Consider the following 12,800-nt stretch of genomic DNA (forward strand, 5'->3'; position numbering starts at 1 on the left):
TGTGTGTGTGTGTGTGTGTGTGTGTGTGTGTGTGTGTGTGTGTGTGTATCATTCTATGGCCTTTTAAAATGTGCTTGAGACCTCTTGAAGGAAGGCACAGTGTTAAATATTTCTGCTACCTGGATTTTCCTGGGTAATTTTATGGAATATTTTAAGTTTTAGTAAATCAGAACAATAAACGAATTTTCCCCTAGAAAAGAAAAAGTGCCCACTCGAAAGTCAACCATATCTGTTCCTTTTAGGAAAAGGACAGGGTGATTATATTCTAATAAAGCATAGTTCTTTACAACTGGATTTCTCCTTTAAAAAGACTTGGTACAAAATGAACATTAGCCATGAACACACAGCAGTTCAGTAGCCTTACCTGACCTGGGACTGATTTATGTGATCAGATTTCTCTGACAAATGTATTTCATGAGTCAAGAGCATTGACTTACGTGTATAGTGCCATTTAGTGGCCTCCATTTTAAAGAAAGTTTTTATGCTATACAAATCTCTGTAGCCTTTGAATCTATGCATCCAATGTTCAGTGTGATGACCTTTTCCGTGGGAGACTGTGGTTGAGAAGGCAGCGGTGAGGGACTAACCTTTGAACAACTGCACTTTTCTGAACACCTACATTACTAGTTATACTATCCACTTCCTATTAGAGCCCAGGGGCAAAACTAGGAAAAACTCCTCATTTCTGTCAGTTACCATCATCTTTGAGATAGTCTTCGTAGTATCAAGGATTGAAGTGGCAAAAACACAAAAATGTGCCTTGCATTATTATTTTTTTTTTACTCTTAAAGCAGGATAGAACTTGAGTTCTGGAAGGATGCTCATTCAACAGACAAGGAAACGGACCTGGAGGGTCCTTAGTGCAAAGGCACATGGGTGGCGAGTAACAGTATCAGGCCCACCGCACGTGTCCTGGCATCCGGATGTACGTGGACCGACTCCTCTCCGGCAGCCTCATCAGCCCCACTGCATGTGAACACCAGCATTTCTGACAAACCAAACATTGAAGAAGTCACTCTTTTTAGTTAGTCTCTCTTCTTCTGGTGGCTCGAGAAGGAACTCCTGCCCCCCCCCCCCCCCCACTGGAAGTTGAGAAGATAGTCTAGCAAGAAGAAAAATCCAATGAATGGGGATTTTAATCCTAAGCAGTTTTAAATTATTTGAGGAACTCAGTACAAAACCTTACTCAGTATTAAATAAATGGCCAAACACATTCTCCCAAATATGCTCAATCATGGGGAAAAAAGTAAGCTATCAATATTTTTGATTTCTGAAAGCCAAATTTAATAAATTAATAAATGCATGCCAGATAAAAACACAAAATTGCAACTAAAAAACCAATAATAACAGAAAATGTTCTGCATTGTACTTTTTTATTGGTGGATAATTGACTAAAGTAACAAATCTGAAAACACATTTTGCTTTTGCTGGAAAGAAAGGACTCTGTTAGAGAAGAACGAGGAGAAAGCAGAAGTGCAGCGTTTGCGAGAGTCGGCCTATGTTCTAGTCTATGGGGATGCAGGACAGCCAGAGGTGCTGTTCCATCCATTTGTGGGCACATTTGTAGAAGCGTCAGAAACCAAAGACCTAGAACCCAAAAGCGAGTCACGACAGATTTACTCTGCGAAACATGCGGAATTACAACCACAGACTATCCGGGACAAAAAGGCGGTGCAGGCTTGTTGTCTCCTTTGTGTGGGGTTCCCTTGCCAAAGAGGGGGCTAATCATGCAGTAGCTTGAGTTTCTCTTAACATGATAAACACCCAGGGTTACTAGAACTGGAGCGCGTGTGTTCACTGTTTTACAAGGACAGCTGAGCGGTGCTACAGAAACAGTGGAAAGTTCCTTCATTTTAATCTGGCTATCTGCCCAAACTTCTAACCAAGAAATAATTCAGCTATAAGAGCCAATTAAATTACTATAAAACATTCCTTCATCTGTAAAACATTTTTTCCCCTGCGAACTAAAATTTAAAATAAAATGTCTTCATTTTTGATAAGCAGCTCCACCACCAGTCTCTGATATCGTATATCGTTCAAGGCGGCCATGGCGTCTAGTTCTGGAGATCTCATCAGGGTCGGGCCGAACACAATGCCAAGGTTCTCGGCGTTCATAAGATTCTCCTTCTCGTGGAGGGTCACTCTGCAAAATAAAAGCAAAGGAGCGCACCTTCGTGTAAGTGCCCGCGTTCTGCACGGTGCTCAAGCACTAGAACAAAAACCAGGTTCACAGTCAAGGTTCCTGCCCACTTAACTCTTCGGCTACATTCTTTCTCTGTCCCCCTCTTCACTTCAAAGTAAATCCTATCAATAAATTAAACTTCTGGTGATCACTGAAGCTCCCGCCCGAGCTCACTGCTGGACTGGGGGGGGGTGTTTACACGTAGCAGACCAGGGGCTGGGTCGTCTCGATTATTCCATCAGCCCTCCTTCCACACTGTCTGTCCTGTTCCCTGGATTTTTATTGAGTATCTGGGGAGGGTGGTGGCGGTGGCACACAGAGATGGCTGAGTGCAAGCGACCTGGTCGGGAGCTGGGTGTTCATATTCGCTCTCCTGCTATACAGCAAAGGCCCGGACTAGGATTTGAGAGCCGTTCCTTTGCTTTAGTGTGAAGGACTTAATTGCATCCATATATGAAGCAAACTTGAATTTGCGAGTGAAGTTGTAAGCATATTGAACACAAGTTTTAGCTCCTGCTGCTTTTAAGGAGGGAAACCATGTAAATGCTAAATGCACCATCAGTTAAATATTTATTTCTGGGTAGCTCTTGCCGAGAGGCATACAAAATAGATGTCAAGTTCTGTCTTTTTTGTTTCTAATTGGCTTTATATTTTGAAACTCTAAAACCACTAAAACTTGATCACATAATTTAGAACAGTTTCCTTCAACTGGTAGAGAGCGAGAGTGACCGAGCAGGGAAATGAAGTTATACCACCACCCGTCTACTTAAGACATGAAACCAGAAGTAACCGAAATATTTTATTTTCTATTCCTCCCTCTACCTCTTATTTTACTCCATTTTTTTATAGCAGTTTTCAGTGGGGGAGACATTAATGCAATAATCTAAAATCCTGTCACCAAGTGTCAAGTGCCTATTTTGGAGCAAGAAGTAAGAAAAGTGAGTGAGCCTTCTGGCGAGCTGCTTTGCTCTTTATTATGCTAATGCTCATGTCCTTACAGCTACAACCTTTTCTCTTTCCACAAAAATTCAGTTTATGTCCTTGGCAGAACATCAGTATCTCTCACATATTTGCAAACACAGACTGGAACTGCAAATACGTTTACGTCAGAATCCAGTCTGTATTCGGCACTGTAGCGCAGAATATTTTTAGCATTCCTTCTCAGCTTGTGCATTCATTTATTCCTTCAATAATCTGTCCTTTCTTTCACCTTTGGTTTCATCTGATTCTTAAAATTCGGCTGCAGTACAAGGAGAAGCTTCCGAGTCTGTAACTTGCCTCTTGAGATGCGCCATGAGGTACCGCAGGGTTTCGCAGTGCGCAGGGGGCAGCAGCTTCAGTGCCTCGTGGAGGGTTTCTAATTGCTCGTCAGGATCCATAATTTCTGAGACAGCAAGGTGAACACCAAGGAGAAGAGCTTTAACAGACAACTTGTATAAATGCTTCACTGAATTCTATTCTTGTGGTGATCATCTAGGACCGGTAAGAAATTCTTTCTCACAGATCCTTGCCCACAGCTTTGGAAGATATTTTTAAGGTTCAAGTCTCAGATTGCCAGAAGATTTAGTTTCAGTGCGGCAATACCATTTACTTGGACTTTTGGGGATGGCACCCACTTGATTCACTTGAGTGCCTTAGAGTCTGGTCACCATGGAACTTGGACACTGGATAGACAGGATGTAACCACAAAGCATTCAGACACATGTATACACGGATTAAAAACTTAGACATTCGAATGAGGTCATCTTACAACATTACAGACCTACTTAAGGGATGTTAATTTGTTCAAGATATTTTGAACATCCCAGTTCAGCGACGGTAGACAAGCTCTGCCCCTGGCAACCCCTGCCAAAGTCTTAATTGGTATTCATGCTCTTTTCTTTTTAAACCAAGAAAGGCATCACCCAGTATTTACTTTCTTGGTTTTAATTTACTTTTTATTATATAAAAAAGTCAAACCTACCCTCAGAGCACAAAAATATTCTACCACTTAGGACATTCAGGATAATGCAATAACCCTGTGGAGGCAATTCTAAATGTTGGAAGTGACCGCAGGTAAATGTGGCTCTTCCGAAGTGTAAACTTCAAAGGGAACCATCCTCATTTGGACATTTTAGTTCTGCTGTATTGGCCCAAAACCCAGCACGTTCCTTTGAGGTCACATTGCATTTAGTACATCCGTTATTCCCATAATCAGAAACAGCAGACGTCTTTGGAATGCTGGGCTCTCAAAAAGAGCACCCTAGCACATTCCTGCTTCTCCGATGTCAGGAAGATAGGGGGCCTTTAAATGTCGGGTTGCAGTGTAATTGCAAGGGGACCCCAGAGTGCTGAGTCTCAATCAGGGGAGCAGCCTTGAAATGCTGGAAGGCCGCAGCAGACCACAATGTATCACTGAAGACACAAGACTAAGAATCCTAGTTTTCTAACGTCTATGACAAACCGATTCAATGCCAACGCGTCAGAATTTGGTTAAAACTGATAGAAAAATGAATGTGAGAGTTCCTAGCATCGGCAGTGCAGATCTGATAAATGTCAGAATGGGAAGAGTGAAGCTTTTTAATTCGAAGAAACTTTGGCCATTTTAGAATTTCAGCCCAAAGCTTACCCAGGGTTCCTGGTTCGTTTCTCAGTAATAAAGGATGTATTATTTGCCATGATAATTGATGCATGGTCTTTGAAACTTCGGGTCTTTAAAGAATGCCAGTTCATAACAGCAATACCATCTCGGATACTGAAATTCAATCATTTAATTTCTAGAATTAAGAAAATTCCATTTACTATAGAAACTATTACTTAGTATTTACTTACAATTTTTACCATAGGACTAATTAATCTGAAACTATGTTTTGGAAATTGAAAAAAAGTAACAGTTTCCTTTTAATTTTCACATTTAATCTTTGCAAGGAGAATCTTGAGATGGTGTGAAATTAGGGATATTGTTGGTGGGCTAGTAAATAAAATTCTCTGCTCAGAGGGAGCTTATTTTCTCTCTTGGAGGGTGACTGACAATAATGAACACATACCTTCCCGTTTGTACTATATTAGAATGAGGCCAGCGCTATGGAAAAAAAGAGCAGGGTAAGAAACACTGCAAGTGTGATGGGATGCAATTTAAAATGAGGATCAGAGGTGCCTGGGTAGCTCAGTCATTAAGCATCTGCCTTCGGCTCAGGTCCTGATCCCAGGGTCCTGGGATCAAGCCCCGCATCGGGCTCCCTGCTCGGCAGGAAGCCTGCTTCTCCCTCTCCCCTCCCCCTGCTTGTGTTCCCTCTCTCGCTCTCTGTCAAATAAATAAAATCTTCAAAAAAATAATAAAATGGGGATCAGCATAGACCTCAATGAGAAAGTAGGTCTTGAGTAAAGACTGAGGGTGTGGGGGAATGAACCACACAGAGATCTAGGGGAAGGGGTTCCAGGCAGAGGAGTAGCCATGCGAGGGTCCTGTGATGTTTGAGGACATGTGAGAAGCCAAATGCGGCTAAGCTAGAGTGAGCAAGAGGGGAATGGAAGGGAGTGAGGTCAGAAAGGTAGCAGGACACTGTTGTGTTCGTTGCCATCAGCCTGTTGCAGGGACTTAGCATTTACTGAGAGAAATGGGAAGGTGCTGAATAAGGGCATGATCTGACCGACATTGCTCACAGTATCTCTCCTCTGTCTGCCATGTGGGAAACAGACTATGGAAAGGCCAGAGTAAAAACAGACCATTCTAGTAACTATTACAAAAATCCAGGTGAGGGGGGAGCCTGGCTGGCACAGTCGGTTAAGCGTCTGACTCTTGGTTTCGGCTCGGGTCATGATCTCAGGGTCGTGGGACTGAGCCTCACAATGGGCTCCATGCTCAGTGGGGAGTCTGCTGAAGATTCTTTCCCTCTGCCCCTCCCTCCATGCTCGTACATGCTTTCTCCCTCTCTCTCAAATAAATAAATCTTAAAAAAAAAAACAAAAACAAAAACCCAGGTGAGGAATGACTGACTCTAGCTTAGACCAGGTGGTGGCAGTGAAGGTGGTAAGAAGTTGCTGGATTCTGGGGATAGTTTAAAGGTAGAGTCCATAGGATTTCCTGATGAGGGATGTAGGAGAAGGAGAAGAATCAAGAATGAGCTAAGTTTTGGGGGTTAGGCAACTGGGAGGATGGAGCCTCCATTAAGATTATGGGTGGAAGAGGTTTCATGGGGAAAATCCAGGGTTCTATTCGAGATGTCACTGAGACATCCAAATGATCATGCTGATGGTGGATTAATCTGGTACTCAGGGAGAGGTCCAGACTGGAGATATAAATTGGAGGACCTATGATAAACTGCATTTGAATATTCTGACATCAAATTGACAGAGATTCTTCTCTGGAATTAATTTTTCTCTATTTTTTTCCTACTTAAAGGACTATTACCCATAATGTTTTCAGAGAACACAAATCTTTTGCCCTAAGAAGACCACGGCATAATTTAAGAGAAAGAAAGACAAAATGGGATGTATTTAGAAATGAACAACCACCATCGGTTGTTTCAAGTACGTGAAAGGCTTGCATGCGGAAGAGGGTGATATTAGGACCATTGCCAAGGGAGGGAGTTGAAAGCAGGCAGATCCCTGTTGCGCACAAGTAGCCTTTCCGACTGTTGCATCTGTCCACCAGCAGCTGCCTGCCGAGAGAAGCGGTCATCTTGCAGTTACTGCGTATTTAAAAAAGAATGTGCTGTAGAAGGAAGTCTTGTTAACATGACCCTTTAGAAGACCTAGAAACTCTTAAGATTCTATGGTTCTCGATATAAAATTATGTTTACTCATTCAACAAGTATTTACTGAGCACCTATTATGTAAGTGCAGGACTCTCGCAGGTGCTGTGGGAAAATAAACACGAGGGAGAGAACGCCCCCTCGTAAAGGGGTTAGTCTAATAAGGAGGACGAGACATGAGTGCAACCTTCCAGCATGAAGGAAGGAGGCTGTAGAAGAGGTCCTGGCGAAGTGTGATGGGGAGATGGAGGAGAAAGATGGCCTGGGGGCTGAGTGGAACAGAGGGGAGGAAGAGAGGGCATCGGAGGAAGGTCTGGAAGGATGTGGCAATGTGGATGTGGTGTGAGCAGGAAATACGCACCTGAACCTGTATCAGTATCTAGTTAAAAGTTCTTTTTAAAATATGTGCTGTCAATTCTTTTAGAGAGAAATTCAAATAGAAGGAAAAAAGACTTAGCCACGCATAAGGGGTGACCTAGTGGCAGAGGTGAGGGAAAAACTGCAAATCCTCATCCCACACTTCCCTTCAGGACATTTTAAGTTGCTTGGGACAAAGAACCCTGGGTTTTATTTCTGAGTTTATCTGACTCACTCGGGGTTACACTCTGAGTCATATTTTCTAAGATCTTCTGGGAACAGAGCTCGTAGAGTCCTTGGCCAGAGAAAGATTCCCGCACACATTCCTGGCAGCGCCGTTTTCGTCGTGGTCAGGAAGCGGCCAAGTGCTGGCTTACTGAGCAGGCCTGTGAGAGGCACCTATCTTCCAGCCTTTGCACCAGGGGGTGGGGGGCGGGGGCAGCAGTGTTTTCACTGCAGGGGACAGAGAGAGGCAGCGAGGAAAAAGGGCTCGGTAGTCCAACACTTCCAGGTGGTTCAAGGGCAGTTTCCAGGGGATTATGAAGACCTTCAAGCCCTTAGATGAGATGCCCTGGCCTCCACCACCCATGTGTCCCTTTTTCATTTCCCGTAGCCACTGCCCTCCAGCTTCCAAGCTGCAGCATGTCCGAGGGAGGCTGCAACAGCAGAGCTCAGACAGCTTTTGCAGGAGAAAGCTTTAATGTGAACTCCGAGTTTCTGTTGGCAAGAAATGCTAATAAATGCCAGAGAAACCCGAGCCCTAAAGAACAGGGCCCCTGTTTCCTAGGGACTGAGTGATAAAAAGGTTCAAGAGCACCTGCATCAGGAAGGGTCAGCTAGCCCTGACCATCCTTTGGGAGGACTTCCTGCCCTCCTGCCTTCTTCCCGTGGGTAAGTCTTCTGTTCTACCAGGGAAGCCAGGCACTGGGCCTAGTGGAGAGAGCGAGGGCTGGGACTAATTAGACAAATGTGAGTTGGAATGCCAGGGCCACCTCCTCCAGCGATAGGACCTTGGACAATTTACTTAAACCGTGTAACATCTCCTTCCTAAAATGATATCCTGGCGGAGTGCCCGGCTGGCTCAGTTGGAAGAGCAGGCAACTCTTGATCTCAGGGTCATGGTTTGAGCCCCACATTGGGTGTAGAGATTACTAAACTAAACTAAAACTAAACTAGAATAAAAAAACTAAACTAAAATGATATTGTGACTGTAAAGTGCCTAACATGATTCCTGGGACCCAGTATATGCTCTATAAATCTTAGCTTCTCTCGTCTCCCTTGTGTGCCTATAAAGATAAGAGAAAGGCTGTATCTATGTGTCTAAATAATGAAACAGACTCTACTGCTATGAGAGACACAGACAAGGACACAATGTTCCATAAACAATTGGATCAAAAGCAAACACGTACAATAAACGTTGATATTGTATATAAGTATTAGGCGTGGTTTTGGTGTCATGGCAATCACACATCAAAACAGTTGAAATTATAAGAAAGAATCTACCTTGATTTAGGGAAGTTTCTATCCTATGATGCACTTTGAAGAGCTCTCGGAGGTAGGACAGGGGCTTTGCTGATGTGAGACAGGAGGCCTGTTTCAGATACAAACCCCAGAACCCTGACAAATGGTTTGGAAGGTTAACCAAGGCAGCTGAGGTGGGTGTGGGGAATGAAGGTGAAACAATGTGAGGGTGTGGGGGGCAAAAGGCCTTGAACCCCAATAAGGAAGGCTTGGGTTTTTCTTCTACATAGATGAGGAGGTTGTGTAGAGTTCAGAACCTGGGTTTGAAGGATTGCTTTGTCCTCTGAAAATGGGGTGCCCTTGGCTTTGGCACAGAAGCCAAGTTTCAGTTTTACTCCAAAGTGATACTGGGGACAGGAACACTGCCCACTTGGGCCCTCAGTGTTGTCCTGGGGATCGGGGCAAACTGTGGACTGAGCAGCCCTTTGTGATGTGTGTGTCAAGTGCTGTCCATGTTCATGGCCATCAGACTTCTTTCTCTGGGGCGGAAACATCTGGCCCACGAAACAACAACCATAAGCTCCCGCAGACAATTTTCATGATCAGCACTGAATCCACCCCAAAATAAGAGGAGTTAAATTCCGATGGAAGAGATCTAGAGTCTTTCAGGCTCCTAACATGGACATTTGTACAAATCAGTGTAATTCTCCTGGCTGTTCTCTACGTGAGAGCTGGGCTGACCCGCAAGAAATCAGGGCCCCGGGGAACTAACCACAGAAATTCTCAACAAAAGCACTGAAGGGGAAACTAAAAATTAGAACAAAGCAAGTCTGTACTTCACGAAATTTCCAAGTCAAAAAGCAAATCAGTGTTACTAAGAAAGTGATGTTATTATTTAAAGATCAAGACAACATATGGTTTTTAAGAGAGAAAAGCAAATGACAGAAATAGCCTATCTTTTCTAAAAAAGGGCAGTGCCAACACTTAAAATCTGTTAAAAATTCCCTTCTTTAAAAAAATGAAGTGTGAATTACAGGTATGAGTTTTGCACCATAAATAAAATTTGGCATATGAGCCTTTGCTTTTTTCTCATTTGCATCTCAACTAGAACTTAAAAAACCACTTCTTGATCTAAAACAGTGCTCCTTAAAGTATGATCTACAGACCAGTGCCAGTTCACAAACTGTTAATGGTCTGTCACAGGATAAGGACAGAAATTGAAAGTAAGAATTTAGAAACTTAGGGGATCTGATAGAGCAACTTTTATGACTAGCTGAATCTAATAACAAAATAGTTCGGTCCTGTTTTTCAATTTTATTTTTCTAGTTATTCATTTTTATTTTGTAGAAGTGTTGGTCCTTATCTGAGGAGCACTGGGAAAAGCCTTACTTTGGAAAATGAGGGTTAGCCCATTACAAAGAGGCTTCTGACGGCAGAAGTCACAAACAACCGACATTGGAGAGGAGTTCAAAACTCTTGTGGGTGTATTAGCCATGGAGAGAGGTGAGGGGGAAATACTTAGTACGCATTCAAGAAACTCCGACAAACCAGGGAAGTGATTACCGCGAGGAGGCATTCTGTGAGGTTATTGGGAATGTGCGCCTTCATACTTACTGGCCGACTCGATGAACTTCGGGTAGGCATCGTATGTGATGAGTGGGATCGGGAGATCCCGGAAGTACAGTTTCAGCGCGCCGGTGATGATGTTGATGTCTTCGTACATGTTCACAGAAATATCTGCCTTCTCACCATCTTGGAAGGATGTTAAAAACAATAAGTATCTGGATGCAGAGCACTGTTTTCATAACATATTTTTGTATACAGTCTTTAGAGATCGGCAATGCGTCAGTTTTTAGTATCAAATTCGGTATGCTCATGTATATAAATGATCAATTTTCCGTGGAAAGCAAAATCGTCTTTTTTTTTTTTTTTCTTTTTTTTTTTTAAGTTTCTTTTTTTTCCAGGTTTTAATGGGGGGGGGGGGGAGTACAAGAGGACAGAGGTCAACAGCAATATTTGTAAATTCCAGGAGTACTTGAGAATTCCTAGGGGAATGATGTGGGATTGCTTTTTCTTTCTTTTTTAAATAAACCTAGAGGATTTGAAAAATAACAAGAAAGGCACTCCTAACTTACAAAAGGCCACCTCTGACTCACCCCAGGCTCCGACACATGACCATGACGTTGGGATGTTGTCTAAGCCCTGGGGGTAGGCAGATAGTGAGAAGTACTAGAATGAAATGAAACAAAACTTCAGAGTGCTGAAGGACCAAGAGAAGAAGTTATAAAAGAGAGGAGTATTTTAGAGGTGCTGGGCCTTCAGACTCGAGTAAAGCCGGCCTTCCTTTACTACCCTGCATTTAGTCACTGGTTAAAATACCTGAATTTTCATCTACAAAAGATTTAATTAGTGCCTACTCTGAGCTGATCTTATACTAGATTTCTTTTATTCCGTTTGGCTTATGATTTCTAGCGATTAAAAAGCAGCCTCTTCCCTACACAGATATTAGAATGGCTAAAATCCAGAACCCTGATGACAAATGTTGGGAGAGGATGTGGAGCCACAGAACTGTAAAGTGTTGGGAACGCAAAATGGTACAGCCACTTTGCGGGGTGGACGGTTTCTTACAAAGCTAAACATACTCTTACCATATAATCCAGCACTCACACTCCTGGGTGTTTACCCAGAAGAGCTGAAAACTACTTATGTCTACACAAAAATGTGCTCACAAATATTTATAGCCACTTTCATTCATAATTGCCAAAAAATTTGGAAGCAATTGAGATGCCCTTCAATAGGCGAATAAACTGTGATGTATCTAGACAAAGGAACATTATTGAGCAACAGCAAGAGAAGAGCTATCAAGCTATGAAAAGGCATGGGAGAACTTTAAATGCATATTGCTTAGTAAAGGCAATCAGCCGAAAAAGGCTACATTCTCTATGATTCCAACTATATGACATTCTGGGAAAGGCAAAACTATGGAGTCAGTAGAAAGAACAGTGGTTGCCAGGGGCTCGGGGAGAAAGGGAAGGAAGAACAGGTAAAGCACAGATGATTTTTATGGTAGTAAAAATCCTATGTGCCACTGTAACATGGATATATGACATTATGCATTTGCCAAACCCACAGAACTGTACAACATAAAGAGTGAACTTCAATGTAACCTACTGACTTTAGTTATTAGTAACGTATCAATGTTGGTTCATCAATTCTAACAAATATAACTAAACTAATGCAAGATATTAATAACAGGAAACTGGGCTTGGGGGGGGGGGGCATGAGAGGCGAGCTTATATGGGAAATCTCTGTACTTTCTGTGAAATTTTGTAAGCTAAGACTACTGTTAACCTGAAACTGTAACCCTAGAACTACTCTAATGAAGTCTGTTTTTCTTTAAAGAAGCCTCTTTTAAATGCAAAATACCATGGCCTATCAGACATTCGCATCCAAGTGTGAGTTAGATCACCAGTATCTGTCTTTCCTACTTGGGTTGAAATCCCGGGCAGTGGCAGTACAAATTGGGCTAGACCACTTTCTGGGAGGAAAAGGCAATGAAGAATGCTTCACTGGGGGACCTTAGGCAAGTGTGCAGGTCCTAGGGGCCCGAAGACCTGGAGAAGAGGATGGGAGAGCACAAAAGGAAGGTAGAAGAATTAAGAAGGCAAATATCACCTCTATCAAAATTTTTATTCAGGACAAAAGAAAGAATACTGGTATTCTCTCCTGCCACATGGTTCCTGTTTCCATTATCTATTAGTTATTTTTCTATGAGAATCCAAATTTCAAATATCCTGTCTCATTATAGGGTACATGTCCAATTTTTGGTTTGGAAAATAAAGTTGCCAACCTTATAGTTCAGTCATATGACAGGTTAAACCGAATTTGGAGGTTGATCTGAGAACCCTTATACCATTCAGCTAGTTCTTTCTATAGTAAGATATTCATTGTACCTTAGTTCACTCTCCTTTCATTTCTTACTCTCTAAGCCACAGCACTTTTCAGGGCCTTGACAAGGACAGCTTCAGCGTTTTTGCACAGTCTTCTCTTGCCAAGGTCTTTACATA

General features: G+C 42.7%; 1 protein-coding gene across 1 annotated transcript in view; it reads right to left on the bottom strand.

Annotated features, from left to right (window-relative positions):
* Positions 1-1,360: 1,360 nt before the first annotated feature.
* CHN1 (chimerin 1) overlaps positions 1,361-12,800 on the bottom strand; it is a 47,723-nt gene continuing 36,283 nt past the window's right edge. Inside the window, exons 5-7 of the mRNA XM_021703321.2 lie at positions 10,348-10,485; positions 3,461-3,566; positions 1,361-2,143 (exon numbers count right to left, since the gene is read on the bottom strand). Coding sequence (XP_021558996.1) covers positions 1,972-2,143; positions 3,461-3,566; positions 10,348-10,485 — 416 coding nt within the window. The 3' untranslated portion in view covers positions 1,361-1,971. The remainder of the gene's footprint in view (positions 2,144-3,460; positions 3,567-10,347; positions 10,486-12,800) is intronic.

This window comes from Neomonachus schauinslandi, chromosome 3 (genome assembly GCF_002201575.2).
Source record: "Neomonachus schauinslandi chromosome 3, ASM220157v2, whole genome shotgun sequence".
NCBI classification, from domain to species: Eukaryota; Metazoa; Chordata; class Mammalia; order Carnivora; family Phocidae; genus Neomonachus; species Neomonachus schauinslandi.